At 41.3% G+C, this 15,805-nt stretch overlaps 1 protein-coding gene across 1 annotated transcript in view; it reads left to right on the top strand.

Moving 5' to 3' along the window:
• Positions 1–15,556: 15,556 nt before the first annotated feature.
• Positions 15,557–15,805, top strand: part of LOC101851723 (sialin-like) — a 17,425-nt gene continuing 17,176 nt past the window's right edge. Inside the window, exon 1 of the mRNA XM_005095337.1 lies at positions 15,557–15,689. Within this exon, the coding sequence (XP_005095394.1) occupies positions 15,557–15,689 (133 nt within the window). The remainder of the gene's footprint in view (positions 15,690–15,805) is intronic.

Here is a 15,805-nt window from a genome sequence, read left to right as displayed (position 1 = left end):
GATTTATGTTTGAATCCTCAAACGGATTGCAATTAATGCAATTTGTTTCACTATAATTGCGAAGATTAGATCTGGTTACTTCCAGTTCTACTAAAGAGCACAAATGAATAATAAATCTCTGCAATATGGTCTCTGTTTGCACTACAAATGGTTTTCATAAGAGATGTTGAATCATAATGAACAGCCATACATGTTAATGGTATTAATTGTCATAAAGTGACGATGCATATTGGCAATAACAGATTTAAGCACCTGTAGGTGATTGTACTTGAAGTGCTGGAACTTAAAACATTTTGTGTAGAGTGGTGAGATAGGGTGGACCTTATGTTTCTGTGTCCTGACTTCGGAACGTCAGCCCATTCATCACTGAGATGCAGCTTGAACTGGATGTTCATGTTTGGGGTGTACTTCAAACACCTGATGTAGGTGACACACAGGATCCCCCGTCTTATAGAATTGTCGTAGCTTCCACACTTAGAATATTCCTTGAAGAATGTGTGATCCAACTATTTGTTTTGATAAGTTTCTTGTTTTGCTCTTGCCTTCTTGAAGAAATGGAGGTAGTCTTGGAGGACCTCGATGCGTGTTTTTCGAAGCGATCTCTTAATAGTTGAGTTCACACTGTTAAGTTCCATTTGTATGTGTCCTTTGATAAAATGTTTTTGTTCAATTGTGCGTCCATGTGTTGTTAAAAACAGGCTGAGAGAAACATTGGCTAGTGTGGCATTTCTCTATTGGTAACCACAGTTGTTGCTGTCGATGATGGTTTTCTGGAGGTCCAGTTTTTCCTTCAGGAAATCCAATAGACATGAAGCAAACTCATTTGCCATAAGTCTCCCTTCTGCTTCATGACACACATAACAAGTAGTATGGCGTGTTGCAGCATCCAAAAGCGTAAAGTTATGAACGGCGAGTTTTGCTTTGTAATATAAGGCTGATGCTGAAGATACATTGAAAGTATGGCTGTTTTAGGTTCATTACAGGCGAGAGATTTGATGGCTTCAGATTTATCTCGTTCCTTTTCTTTGCGCGCTGCCTCCTTTTCTAGAATGTGAGCATTCCAAAGATCCTCCAGCGCATTGCCTGAATATGGTCTACAGATTGTGTTGCTGTGACCTCGAAAGTAATAATTCAGCTTCTGACTTACAGCTGCCTGGTGAAACGTCAGTATGGTTTGGGGTATGATTCCAGGCGACACTATTGTTGGCGCAGACTCAGTCTGGGATGATGCTGATACTTCCTGTCTCCACATATCATGGACAGCCCTGGAAAGGACTGCGACTTGGTGGCTGGGGTCAATTCATTGAACGTGGTCTGCTCAGTGGTTTCCAAACCAGCCTTTGTAAGGTATAAAGATCTAGGTGATGAGCACGGTTAGAAGGAGATATTCAATACAGATTCGGAAATGTCCGTAATACTTGTGTTGTTGAGGCACAAATTTGTCACAATGTCCTCTAAAGACTTCAGAGTCATCAAGACCACGGTTAAGTTCAGTACTATTCGGTCTCAACCACAACTGGAGAATTCGACTACACAGCGGATTCATAGTCTGAGAAGATGCAAAACCTTACCCTCTCTTTGATAAACAGAAAGGCATGTTGACATCAGGAGAGTGCACAGATCTGTCACCTAGTCTAAGTAAGGACTATCGTCACCTGTCATTTCAAGGTGTGACTGTTACCTTAATTTGAATGTTAACTACGTTTGTGCTCGATGAGTACATCTTGATTACCAGCAAGTTAGTCATCCTTATGAATGGATTTTTAATAGATTTACACAATGTAAGTACTTCACTTATGACCATATTTGAACTTTTGAACTGACTGAAATAAAGTGAATGAATAAAAGAATGAATGAATGTATGGATGAATGAAGGAATTAAATGTTTCTTTATTCCGTCAGATACATTAAATGCACCAGACAATGTCAGTTATGAGCGCTGCAATTAGGCCGGTTCATATAGAAGGCTTGTCCAGAACCTCGTATAAGCACGCCGCTCTCTCAAACCGGGAGTGATGAAAACACGCAAAAGCAGATCGGCACACCAGGTGAGGGTTGCGAGGTTTCATCACTCCAGGATATCATGGGGCCAAACATACGAGGTTTTTTTATTAATTTTTTTTTCATACTTTCTCATACTAATATGACCTAGTGCTTTTGACACATTGTGAAGAAGGACTGGGAGAAGACTTTAAGGCAAAAAAAACGAGGTTTCATCACTCCACCAACGATATGGGAATAGGGTCATACCGGCATCGTATTAACAGTTTCTGCTTTGCAAAAGCTGCGGTGCACGTTTCTTTCAAGTAATTAAAGGGATACATGCTAAACAGCTTAAATTTCACACTGTTCTCGGACGTTTCTCTAGAGAGTCCCCCGAGTGACAGAACCTGTAAATTGGATAAAATAAAGAGGAATTTGAGCATTCAATGGAGGTAACACCGGCCAGGACAAAGAAAGGACTTTGCTTAAAGCGTCTAACATCTTTAATAGGGGACCTCTGGCCTTCCCTATTCTCTTTTTCTTACTTTGTCTTGTTTTTTAAATGCCCCACGAAAAGGCTGAGAGTATCATTTCTCAGAGAGAAAGAAAACGGCCAAGATGCGCCTGAGTATTCCACGATAGACTCTGGTGAAAGATGAAATTCCCCTAAAAAGCAGTCGACTCAAACTTTAGATTGGGTCGCTGAATACAAGAGCTCGCAAATTTTACTTTTACCTATTAGACGTTTGTTGTCGGAGTCCTGCGCATAGCCATCCAAATTCCCCATAGTCTATAATATACGCCAACCCTCAAGCCTTCAATAATTTGCTCTTTGGGCGATGCTAATAAAAAATATTAAGCTATCAATGTTGCTTCAAAATGAAAAATGTAAAAAGAAAGAACTAATAATACGACATAGCTCATGCAGTTATGCCTGTTCTACCAATTTACCTGATGCACTCAAACTTTATATTACTTTACTTTGCTATGCATTATAAAACATATTTTAAAAAGCCGAATTAGTATCCCGTGCGGTTGATAAATTTGCATTAACATCGCGTCGCCTACATAGACGACTGGGATTCTGCTGTTCCACTCGCCACGGCATATGGACAATCATTTTTTCAAAGGATACTTCAAAAACAGTGAGCATCATCGGCGGCATAATCATTCAGGCCTATCTTTTCTGTTCTATCGACGTTTCGGAACGTATCAGCGCTCATAATGACAGGAGAAAACAGGTAACTTTCTGTAAGACGCATGTATGCAGATCTGAGAGTGTATCAGTGGTATAGCAATATACCGAAGGATTATTTTTCGGTTAATGTATGCTTGAGTCCTTTTTTGTTAAAAAAAAAAATAATAAGGTGAAAAGTGCCTTTTGAACTAGACGTCATTGCGACCCACATGTTTTTGGAGACATTGGGCGTACTACCGCACTATGAGAAAAAGAAGTGATCACTTCAGTAGAAAAACGGAATTACATTTTTTTTATGCTGAAGATGTACTTTACATAAAACTACAAACATTATATCTGGAGGGCAGGATTTCGGGTAGCTGGGGTGTTAACGGTTTAGTTTTCTGTTTTACTTCTTTTGTCTGAAGAGGGAATTTTTTTTATTTTGCGTTCTTCCCCCTAAAAAATTAAGAAACAGAGGGGAAAACTGTATAGTAACGTGAATAATGTTTGTAGTTTTATGGAAATTACATCTTTAGCATAAAAAATAATATTCCGTTTTTCTACTAAAGTGGTCACTTCTGTTTATTATTATTACACACGATGTTTTTTTTCCTATAAAATAAAGCCACAAATCGCCCAGGAAATTCCAGTAGGAACAGTAAAAATTCTTATTAAATTTATTGGAAAATAAAAAAGGTGAAAAGATAGATCTACATAAGATCAACAGATAGGCTGATCGATAGATCGATGGAGAATAAGATACAGAGACAGAGAGAGGCCAAAAGAGATAGAGGAAGAGAGAGGGAGAGAGAAGCAAAAACACACAGAGAGGAAGAGAGTGTGCGTGTGTCTGTGTGTCTATGTGTGTGTGTGTGTGTGTGTGTGTGTGTGAGAGAGAGAGAGAGAGAGAGAGAGAGAGAGAGAGAGAGAGAGAGAGAGAGAGAGAAAGAGATATCAAGTTAATATATTATGTATTTTTGTTTTAGACAAATACACGTGTAAGTTTTTACACATTGTGCTGTAAAGCACTTTGGCCATTCGTAAATTTGAATGCACAATATACATGTAAATGCACAGTAGTAGTAGTAGTAGTAGTAGTAGTAGTAGTAGTAGTAGTAGTAGTAGTAGTTGTAGTAATAGTAGTAGTAGTAGTAGTAGTAGTAGTAGTAGTAGTAGTAGTTTGTAGTAGTTGTAGTAGTAGTAGTAGTATCATCATCATCATCTTTTAGAGTAAAAAAAGACCAATTGCAACCAGTATTTATTAAAACTGAGGAGGTGGAGGTGTTAATCTCTTAGAAGTATCTTGGAAAAACATCCTCACGCTGTTCTTGTGCATAAAAAAATAGATCAAAGAATGTTCCCTTTAAGGAAATTAAGAAGTAATTAGATCTTGTCCCCTTATACCATTCTACGATTGAAAGTGTACTGTTATTTTGTACTTAGTTCAGGGCTGGGAATTGTAGGGTGAAATTTAAAGAAAAAATCGACAGAACCATTAAGAAAGCCAACAAGATCTGTGGATATCATTTTACTAGAATTGATGAAATGTATAACGCCACAAGTATAAAAAAGATAACAGGCATTAAAACATAATAATACCTTTATCTACATGTTTATTTACATATATATTTTATCATATGTTATATACATATAAATTATTTTATATATATATATATATATATATATATATATATATATATATATAAAGACACAGAGAGAGAAAAAAATAAGAGAGAAAGAGAGAGAGAATAATATGTATCTCTATTTATATGACTATCTATGCATATATATCTCTCATTCTCTCTCTCTCTCTCTCTCTCTCTCTCTCTCTTTCTCTCTCTCTCTCTCTCTCTCTCTCTCTCTCTCTCTCTCTTTCTCTCTCTCTCTCTGTATTTCTCTTTTTTTCTCTCTCTAGCTCTCTAGAAATCTATCTACAATTGGCTCGCTATAATATATATTATAATTATATAATATTTATTGCTTCACAACAGTATTTTATAGATTCAATTATGATTAAACCATGAAGTTTATGTCCCGATTTTTTTTTACTTTTAACTTTTGATCAGCTCTTTTTACTGGCTTCGTATTATTGCTATTTTCATCAAGTACTGCTGTACTTATTTTGCAGAAGACACGATGGTGGCCTTGGATCCATGCGATCCAGATGATGATGGTGAGAACTATAATTCATTACTCGTTTGTGTGTAACAGTTTTATAAGACCTGAGACTTTTCGTCTTAATGTGGGTAAAAATCCAAGCTTGTTCAACAACTTTTGAACGGTCCAGGTTAGCGGGATTTTAATACAGAGACGGAGAGTGATTCTTGACAAAGTGCAATCACCGGTGTGAATTTGTCTTTGAGCTTATCGTCTATGGGATGGGTTATCCTTATAGTCGGGGCACTTAGTTCTCTCTCTTACAGTGCACTTCGCTGTAAGCGTGAATACCAGTAAGGATATTATAAATTTGGACAAAACTCGCATGTCTACATGCATGGCTAGTTTGAACCAGTGGTCTACTTCATTGAAGTGTTTCACGCTCGGAAGGTTTTAAAAGGCTAGATCTATTCCTTTTTTCATGAGAAACGCCGAGAAGGTCTTTGTTAACTGCGACGCTTCTGTGTGCGAATGTGCATCACTGAATGCAAAAATCGAATTGTCTGCTCGAGGTGGTTTATATTCTGGGTATACAATGTTGCATTTACGTTCGACAATTAACATACTTTTTACGTTAAGGATTTTTAGTTTTTCAATGTGTGGTAGGACTGGTGTTGCTCCCACGTTGTCCCTTATGAATTCATTTTTAATTTTGTCTCTTCTTGTTTTGTTGACCGCTCTTCTTAAGCATTTCGTCTCACATGTGACCAGTTTCCGCTCTAGAGCTTTTGTTAGAGACCATGTCTGGCATTGATATGTGAGCGTTGGAAGGAAAATGGCGTTGATGGGCTTCACCTTAGTGCTCATGGGGATATTGGGATGTTTCAGGAGAGGGCCGAGTTGGTAGCTGACTGCGTTGGCTCTCTGGCATCTAGTCTCTATTTCTCGATCTAATGTTCCTTTTTCTGTGAAAATGTTGCCCAAATATTTGAATTCTCTACTTTGTTTTAGTTGGGATCCATTGATGTTGATATCCACTTTGCCTGGTCTCCTGCTAATTGTCATGACTTCGGTCTTGCTAATACTGATCTTCATGTCATATTTTTCGCAGCTCGCATTTAGTTGGTTCATATACTCCTGGGTCTTGTTGTTAAAAATTGCCAGGTCGTCTGCAAACATGAGTTCGTTGAGTGCCTCTGGGTCTTGATTGGAATTTTTTGTTATCTGGTCTATGTAGATCACGAAGAGCAGAGGGGAGAGATTGCAGCCCTGTCTGACTCCGGATGTTACTGAAAACCAGTCCGATGTTCCACTAGTAGTTCGGACAGCGCTTCTGCTGTTGGCATAGATAGCCCTGATGTTGTCTAGCAGTTGTCCCTTGATGTCGTACTGCTCTAAGATCTTCCATAGCTTGTTTCTATTTACTCGATCAAAGGCTTTTTCTTGATCCACAATTACGAGATGGAAATCTTTGTCGTATTCCAAAGCCCTCTCACACCGTTGTCGGAGTGCGAAGATTGCATCAGTGCACCCTATTCCTTTTCTAAAAACCAAACTGGGCGTCACTGAGAAGATGTTCGGCTTTTGCGCGAGTGCGTCGCTCTATGATTTTTTGCATACATTTTCCCCGCATGGCTGAAAAGAGATATGCCTCTATATGTGTTGCAGTCTTTCTTGCTGCCCTTTTTCTTCCATATTGGCACCACTATCGCATTTTGCCAGTCTGCTGGTACTTTTCTTTCTTTCCATGCTTTCTGGAAGATGATTGTAAGCCAATGTATTCCGGTTTCGCCGGATGCAAGGATGGCTTCGGTTGTGATGCCATCGTCTCCAGCTGCCTTGTTCTTTGGACTAGTCTTCAGTGCTTCTCCCACTTCATTCCCCAGGATGGTAGGTTCTGAGTGCTCAGGGTAGTTGGCGGTGAAGGGGCACTGTGTGTTTTGTGCCTGTACTCCTGATGGGTTTAGTAGTTCTTAAAAATATTCTTCCCATCTTTTTATTATTTTTTTCTCTTCGTGTAGAGCTTCTCCATTAGTATCGTTGATGACAGTGGTGGGTACATAGGGTTCGTCTCTCACTCTCATTGTCTTTACCTTCTTGTAGAACTCTCTTGGTGAGGTCTTGTAGGTTTCACTTAGTTTTTCGCCATACTGGGTCCATGACTTTTCTTTTGATGTTATAACGACTTTCTTGCTGTGTCTTCTTGCAAGTCTATATTTAATGTAGTCCTCTTGGTTTTTTTACTTGACCCATACATTATATAGTCTCTTTTTTTCCTTGATAACATCCTTAACTTCTTCGTTCCACCAGGCTGTTGCTTTTCTGTGTTTTCCTCTTGTGCTCTTGGTACCACAGACTTCTTTCATTGTGTCCAGGAGAGTTGCTTTGAGGGTACCCCCAAGCTTCCTCTATGGTTAGTATTGTAGAGTTGATAGAGCCTAGCTTTTCATTTTGCGTGCTTCTGATCTGATCATTTCCAAGTTTATGCATATTTAGTCTCTCTTGCTATCTTCTATGGTTTTTTGGTTTTCTTTCTTTCTTGGTGGTCAACGTTGTGATGATTGGCCTGTGGTCTGTGTCCAGGCCTGCATTGGGGATGGCTCTTGAGTCTGTGATTCGGATCCGCATTCGTGATCTCGTTAATATGTAGTCGATCAGTGATGAGACCATGATGTTGTTCCATCTGTACCAGGTGTAGATATGAGAGGCTCTGTGCTGGAAGAAGGTGTTGGTGATGAATGAGTCGTGCTCTGCACACAGTTCCAATACATGGTTGCCGTTATAATTGCATGGTGTTCTGTGGTCACTGTGTGGACCCAGGTGTTTTGTCCACGGTGTTCTTCTCTCTCCGACTCCTCCGTTGAAGTCTCACATTACATAAAGGTCTTCCTCGTCTGGGATGCTGCTAAGTCCGAGAGTTGTTCGAAGAAAGAGTCCTTTTCTTCGTCTGAGTAGGAGTCGTTGCACGGTGCATACACCTGAATGTAGTTTGTGGTCTTTTTGCTCTCTCTAATGCTGATTTTGATGAGTCTTTCAGAAATGAAGTCCGTATTCAATATTTCCTTTGCTTTGTCAGGGTGTATGATGAAACCCACACCGTGTTCAGCTCTTTGTTTTTTTCTTACCCCACTCCAAATGAGGACAAAGTTAGAGTGGATCTCTTTTGTACCTGTCCCTTTTTTCCTGATGTCTGCAATGCCCATGATGGAGATCTTGTTCTGGGTCATGAACTCCACTATCTCAGGTTCTTTATTTGTCAAGCTGCAAAATAATATTCCAGGTCCCAATTTTTTTCCTTTTTTCTTGATCGTAGTCCGTTTTCCTCGCCAGGTCGTTTCCCGTTTTGATCAGTCCGTTTGTGTCTCCTTATGTTTTCTTGAGCAATATTAAAATCCACTGCCGGCCTGCTAAGCCAGTCGCAGTTTCACCAGAGCTCCGTTGGCCAGCAACGTTTCGGGGTGACCCGGGTCGGCCTTCACGGCTAGCGTAACGCCTCAGTGACATAAAGTCACACCGTACTTCACCCAGACCCAGCTATCCCCTACTTTGTCCTGTTTCCATCTCCCACGGCGTGGACGAGGGGCTGGACTTCGAGAGACTTTTTCTGAATATATCGCGCAAAAATTGTTCTAGAATGCTGTAATTTGGAACATAATTAATTCAAAGGGAATTTGTTTGATGCAAAATCCACGAAGAAGAAACATGTTTTGAAAACGGAAACGGCTAAAAGAAAAAAAGCACCCAAAAACGCAAAGTTCACCAACGTTTTAAAATCTTGTAAAGGAAGTCGTGAAAAGAATAGTTGACCTTTTTCTTTTTTTTTCTCTTGAACATTAATTTTCCACCCCTTTGACATTTAAACAATATTTAATTTCTTTTACAGAGTTTTAAAAACCTAATGATTTCATTCTGAAATTCCTAGAAGCAGTGGTCCACATTCTCTCCTTTGGACTCGACACATTTTTAACGCGTCGTTCAAAATGTTCAGTGGCGCCCTAACACAAGGACCTCCTAAACCACGAGTTTTTAAAGCCACATACACTGTACATGTTCACTAAGAAGTGGCTTCTTGAGACAATAGAGTGGAGTGCCCAATAGATAGCATTTTTGGAGTTACCATATCCTGCAGGGTGAAAATTGACTTTGCACTAAGCTAAATGTCATCGAGGAAATGATCCCTCTTTACAAGACGACAATCGAGGAATCATGAACACTTTTCTATGCTCTGATCCATGTCATATCGGCCTAGCGAAGATGAACATGGTATAGTCGCAGGTTAAGATCTGCCATGAGAATGCAGACATTTGATGTGTAGGAAAGTCCTAGCTGCAGATCGTCTACGGACAGACGTCTCATGGGACTCAGCTACTGAAATCTGCACTCGGGTGACGTTTAAAGGGCTGCGCATGACGTGTGTTCGACCTGAAGTGGTCATTTTTTAAAGAACCTTTTAGTTCTGATTGGCTATATATCCAAACTGACGGAACTTCTCTACTCATGACGCCAAAGGTCTTGAGGGCACCTAAGCATTCTGTCCATGCCGTGCGCAGAACTTACGAAATGTCAGAGATGGTGAGTTGGTGGAGAGATAATGTTCAATACAAAAAGTTATCTGCTCTTTACTAAACGTAGCCATGATCTCAGCTGGCAAACTAAAATTGTGAAAAATAATATATGCAGACTTCTGTTGACTTGTTAGACTGCTGTAGCTTGCAAAATGTTAGTGCGATTGTTGAAACTTTTAGTGGTAGGCCTAATGCGAACTGGTGCGTTATGCTATGAAAATGGCGACTGGGTTGAAAATGGGTTGTTTCTTTAATGCGCGATATAGAGCAAAACCATTTAATGGACTGATCTAATATACATATCAGAAAAATTCCTTTTTTTAGCTTCCAAACGTTATGTTCAAATCTGAAACGCAAAACTTCAGTATGGAGGAAGATATTTACAAAACAAGTTGCAAAGGTATTATGGGATCACCCTATACTTCTGCCTACTTATTTTCGACTCTCATGACAGGACATGATACCTGCATGTGCTTGAGAAAGGAGATGCTTTCAGAGTCTACGGGACGGTGATCGAAAATTACGCTGTTGGCCTACTGGTTACACAGCTGGGTTTATCTTTACCGTTTCTTTCATTTCATTTCAGTACTTTTCTATATTTCTTAATTTTTTAAAATTAATTTATTTTTATTATTTTCTTTATTGTTGCTCTTTCTTCGGGGTGGGGGGGAGGGCATTTCAACTAAAAAGGGTTTTAATCCTTTGTTATTGTCTCTCGAAAAGATTCTGCAAATAACATGTTTTATGACTTAAGTTCCGCCGAAATTATGAAATTGTCTAACTGTTGTTAAGATCAGCACATTAGCGATTTAAGAATCGAAAAAAATACCGAGTTACATACACTTTCCAGCTGGTTTTTCTTGACTTAAACTGCTGTAGAAGATGCCCAGGTTAAATCCCGAGGAGCGCTGTTGGGCAATTTGAATACAAGAAGCTACATTATCGGCTCGTAGAAAGGCGAGAATGCTTCATTGCTCCCATCCTACAGTCAATATCCTGAAAGGTACATGTAGGTTCCAAGTCACGGGAGTTACACCTGACAGACTCAGACCAGGCAAACCATAGGTCGATACTGCCCTCGAGAACAGACAGATACTGCTCTGGCATCTTCGAGATCGCTCTCTCACAACGACCAGCTCTGCATGTCAATTTCATATAGACACTAGAAGAGTTACCAACGAAAGAAGGATACAACAGCGTTAAAACACATTCGGACATCAAGCAAGCGGCCCTATAATGACCAACGTTGGCCATTTTTCCAAACGTTAGGCCGGAACTGTTTGGTCAAATCATCACATTCGTCTGGTAGTTTGGAGACGTAAAGAAGAGAGAGAGAGAGAGAGAGAGAGAGAGAGAGAGAGAGAGACTAGCTGACTGCTGCATGCATGAAATAGACAGATGAGGCAGTGGCAGTGTGATAATGTGGGGTTGAATATATCCAAACCACAGAACCTATCTGCACATTTTTAGCGCTATGGTCGACGCCATCGAGAACCAAAATGTTTTCCGGACTTACGATTTGGTTCCCTTCTTTCAAACCCATAGACGTATGCATACATTCTAGCAAGACAATGCGCTCCCTCACATTGCCCGTGTAAATGGGCAGAATCTACTTACCTTTTACCTTTACTTTTACTTTTTTATTCTCCGTTGCCATTAAACGTCGATGGGAGATGCAGTTTTCTATGGTAGGCCAGTTCTGCAGCTCTTTCAGGTGTGAATTTGTTTTTTCATGGTGTCCTTGACATTCTCGATCCACCTTTTACGTGGCCTTCCTTTTCCTTTACCGCCCGAGTGCTTGGTGTTGTAGGCTCACGAGGCTGTCTGGCCACCTGACATACGTAATAGGTGGCCAAACCGTTTATACTGGGTCTTTCTATGCAATGTGAGCAGGACGTAATGCCGATAGCTGTTCTTACTTTTTCATTTATCTGCCTGTCTCGTCTCGTGATGTTAAGGATTTTGCGGAGACATTCATTTCGCATGCGGTGGTTTTGCTTTCATGGGCGTCACTTAACATCCAAGTCTGGCACTGGTAGCATAATGTTAGTATGAATATTGTGGTGCCCCAAGGATCCCCCTCTCTCCTGTGCTTTTCAATGTGTACACTGCACAGAAAACGATGCATCAGAAAGAATCTTGATGTGTCCGGAGCTTTGCGGATGACATAATGGCATACGAGCACGGAAATGACAGACTTCAGATGGCAAGGAACATGGAGAAAAGACTTCACTCAATTGTAAAATGATGCCACCAATATGAAGCAGTTATCAATCCTTCAAAGGCACAGGAACTTTGGTGTTCCGTCGACAACAGGATTGTCCAAGACATAACTCCACCAATCACTTGCAACTAGGAGATTATCGAAAGACAGTCAGAGCTGAAGTATCTGGGAATCGTCTTCGACAGGTCGTTGTTCTTCAACAAGCTTGTGGATCATGTGGTTACAAAGGCCAAACGAGGTGTTGGTGCAATCAAGACCATGGCGGCCGCTCTGATTCCACAAAGAGTGCTCTTCCTGATGTTGCAGCTGGTCGTCCTGTCTGTCATTGATTACGGATTGGGCTGTCTCACGCTGTCCGACACACAGATCGCACAGTTGGATCGAGTGCAAAATGAGGCAATGACAGCAGTGCTGGGCTGCACCAAGGACACTTCAATATTGTACCTGCGCTACTTGCTAAGTTTAGTTGGCATCAGAGTACGCTATAGGATAGCTCAAGCAAAGATGTATCTTGGTGTAATGGGCAGGAACGATCATCCACTTCACAAACCACTTCATGACAAAAAGAGAGGCATAATCAAAAAAGAAAAATTTTGGATGGCGGAAGCAGAGGATTCCCGGAGAAAAATTGGTGCACCTGAGAGCCTACCACTTGGCGAAGAATTGGAACACGGGCCGGAGAATACAGGGACTCACCAAGGTCAAAATAAGCATGGCCAGAGACAGAAGAAATGTGGCGACTTCCTTCAACGAGAGCGATATCAACGAGATTGTTGACACAAACTCAAAAGCAGGAGATCCTGTAATTTATACAGATCTTTCAGTGAAAAGAGATAGCCAGCGAAGTGGATGGGGATTTGTTGCATTCGCCAACAATAATTTCATACACAGTGCATCTGGAGCCTGCAGCAAGGATACATCAAGTATGCAAATGGAAATTGAAGCCATCACGAAAGCACTTGATTGGATGACCCAAGATCGCCCCCACACAACCCATGCTGTTCTTCTCACTGATTCCATGTGTACCCTCTGAAGGATCGAAAAAAGTTTCCTGAGAACAGAATGGATTCAAGTTATCGAAGAAACGCCTATACGATCGCTCACATGGATTTTCTGCCCTGGCCATGCAGGTGTTAGAGGAAATGAAAAAGCCGAGAGATTGGCTGGTGAGGCTACCTCAGTTGACGGCACGGTTCGACCATATAGGGTCGAGATCCTGAAATGTCTCTCTCGCCAGCTGATTGAGGAGGAAGATAGGGAGGCAGAGGCCAGTACTGCTGTGGAGAGGAAGATGCTTTTGGGAGTACAAAATGGAAGCGGGAAATCTGGTACCCTTGCAGGAAAAAACAGAAGAAAGTTCAACCAGATATGCACTGGCACAATCAGTGGAAAGACCCTTGGCGACATTTTGGAGAGAGCAACGGATCATCAATGGACATGTCCGGGGTGCAGGAATGTTGCTTCCTGAAACAATGAACAATGACAATGATTGAGGTGATAAGCTGTCTCTTTGTGTCCATGCAGAGGCTTGGCTGACAAAAGAGGGGGGCCAACTGGTAGGCGACAGCGTTGGCTTTTTTAGTTCGCATTTCTATTTCTCTGTCGATGGACCCGTTTTCATAAAAAAAATACTGCCAAGATATTTAAACTCCTTCAACTGTTTCAGTTGTTTATTATTGACATGGGTTTTCAGGGGACTACGGCTTCGGCTCACTTTCATAACTTCTGTTTTTGGTGTGCTTATTTTCATGTTAACTTTTTCGCTGCTGTTGTTCAGTTCGGTAGTGTGATTTTGGAGGCTTTGTTGGTTTGGATGAATAATACATTGGTTGTCTGCGAATAGAAGTTCATTTAGGCTTTCTGGGCTTTGGTTTGAGAGTTTTGCATTGTTTACTCTGTCAAAAGCCTTCTCCTGGTCTAAAAAGACGATGTTGGATTCTTTGTTGTGTTTGATTGTTTTCTCGCATATCTGTCTGAATGCGAATACAGCATCGTGCATCCTCTTTGCTTCCGGAATCCAAACTGAGCTTCGCTCAGATTTCTCTCTACAATAGGTATTATCCGCTGTTCTAGTATCTTTAGATGACCTTGTACTTTGTGCAATCCCGTGTTTGTTGCCTTTCTTTTTCCATAATGGGACCACTATGGCTTTATGCCAGTCTTCTGAGCATTTCCTTTGCTCCCAGGCTCTATTTGAAAATTCGCCTGAGCCACAGTACGCCGGCGTTTCCACAAGCTCTTACGGCTTCCCCTGGGATGTCATCTGGTCCTGGGGCTTTGTTCTTGGGACTGGTTTTGAGTGCCTTTTCGATTTCACTGAGAGGCATGGGTGGTTCTGTATGCTCTCCATATGATGGTTGGAACTCCGCTTGTTGTCCGTGGTAAGCGTCTGGGTTGAGTAGTTGAGCAATATCAGCAGCAAAACGTGAATGTTTTTGGTTTTGTAATGTGTTGTACGGCGCTCCCAACTGCATAAGGTCATATGAGCGCGCGGGACACACCTAATATTTTCAGTTGGAAGGACATTTTTTAATTTTGCCCGGGTGACGGCCGAAGCCTACTCTTATCGATTTTAGACCACCAAGGGATCTTTAACGTGCGCAACTTGCACACGGGCCCTCCGAGATTTTTCGCCCTTGTCCGAGAAGACTAGGTGTAGATCTTTCTTACCAGAAGATCAGGGGTGTGGCAGAAAGACAGCAGTAAGGAGGAGCCAAGGAGTAGCAGTAGAAAGGCTGCAGAAAGAGTCAGGAGCCAGAGTAGGGGGCAAAGGAGGTGAGGGGGTGAGGGCAGAAAGTGGAAATGAAAGCAGACAACAGACCATTGCTAGAGAGCAAGAAAGAAGGTGAAATGAGACAATTTTAGAGAAGAAAATTTTTCGGTCGCTACCCGGATTCGAACCCGGGACCTTTTAATGAGAGGCCAACACCTCAACCTCTAGGCCACGAGAGCCCCCAACGTGAATGTTTTGCTATTGCCAGCCTATTCGCTTTACACTTCACCCTATGGGCCAAAACGACATTATCATTTACAACGACTGGGACAGGCACTGGTTCAAGAGTGGGATTGACTGCCAAAACAATTGATTTTTAAAGAAAAAAAAACTGACTCAATCAATGCTTAGAACATGCCAAGGATGTATCATTGCAAAGGACGGCAATACGCGCTACTTACATGAAATGTTGAAATCAAGGAGTACCAGTTTGTGCTTAACACTGTGCCACCATAATACGAGACATGATGAAGAAACAAAAGATAAAAACACTACTTGACGTACCTTTAAATAATGTTTGTGTCAATTTTTTTTATCCTATGTTGAGTTTCTATTCTATCTTAGCCTACGGAAGTTTTCTCAGAGGAGGTGGGGTTAAAGAGGAAGAAGGGGCCTCTGACGTCAACATACGTCGCTCTATGCTTGTTTGACTCTGATAACAACTATAATGTTTGCCCGCAGTGCCGACGCCGCCATCACGTCTTTGTGGTTCTTATCGATTGGCAGTCTCCATAATGTGTTCCCTGGGGATCTTCACTTGTATAGCTCAGCGTCTATCTCTAAGTGTTGCCATCGTGGCGATGGTCAATCAAACTGCTCTGAGGCAACTTCGTGAAGACAACTGGAATGACACAAATCATGAGTTGGGTGAATGCAAAAATTGCGAAAAGGGGCACTTTGAGGATAGCATACAATTAATGGTAAGTTTCAACTCTTTTAGAACAGGTGTCCATACCACTCCATGCCATATTTTCTTTCCCTCC

This window comes from Aplysia californica, unplaced genomic scaffold (genome assembly GCF_000002075.1).
Source record: "Aplysia californica isolate F4 #8 unplaced genomic scaffold, AplCal3.0 scaffold00101, whole genome shotgun sequence".
NCBI lineage: Eukaryota > Metazoa > Mollusca > Gastropoda > Aplysiida > Aplysiidae > Aplysia > Aplysia californica.
Note: the sequence above shows the minus strand (reverse complement) of the source record. Positions and strands in the feature narration are given on the sequence as shown.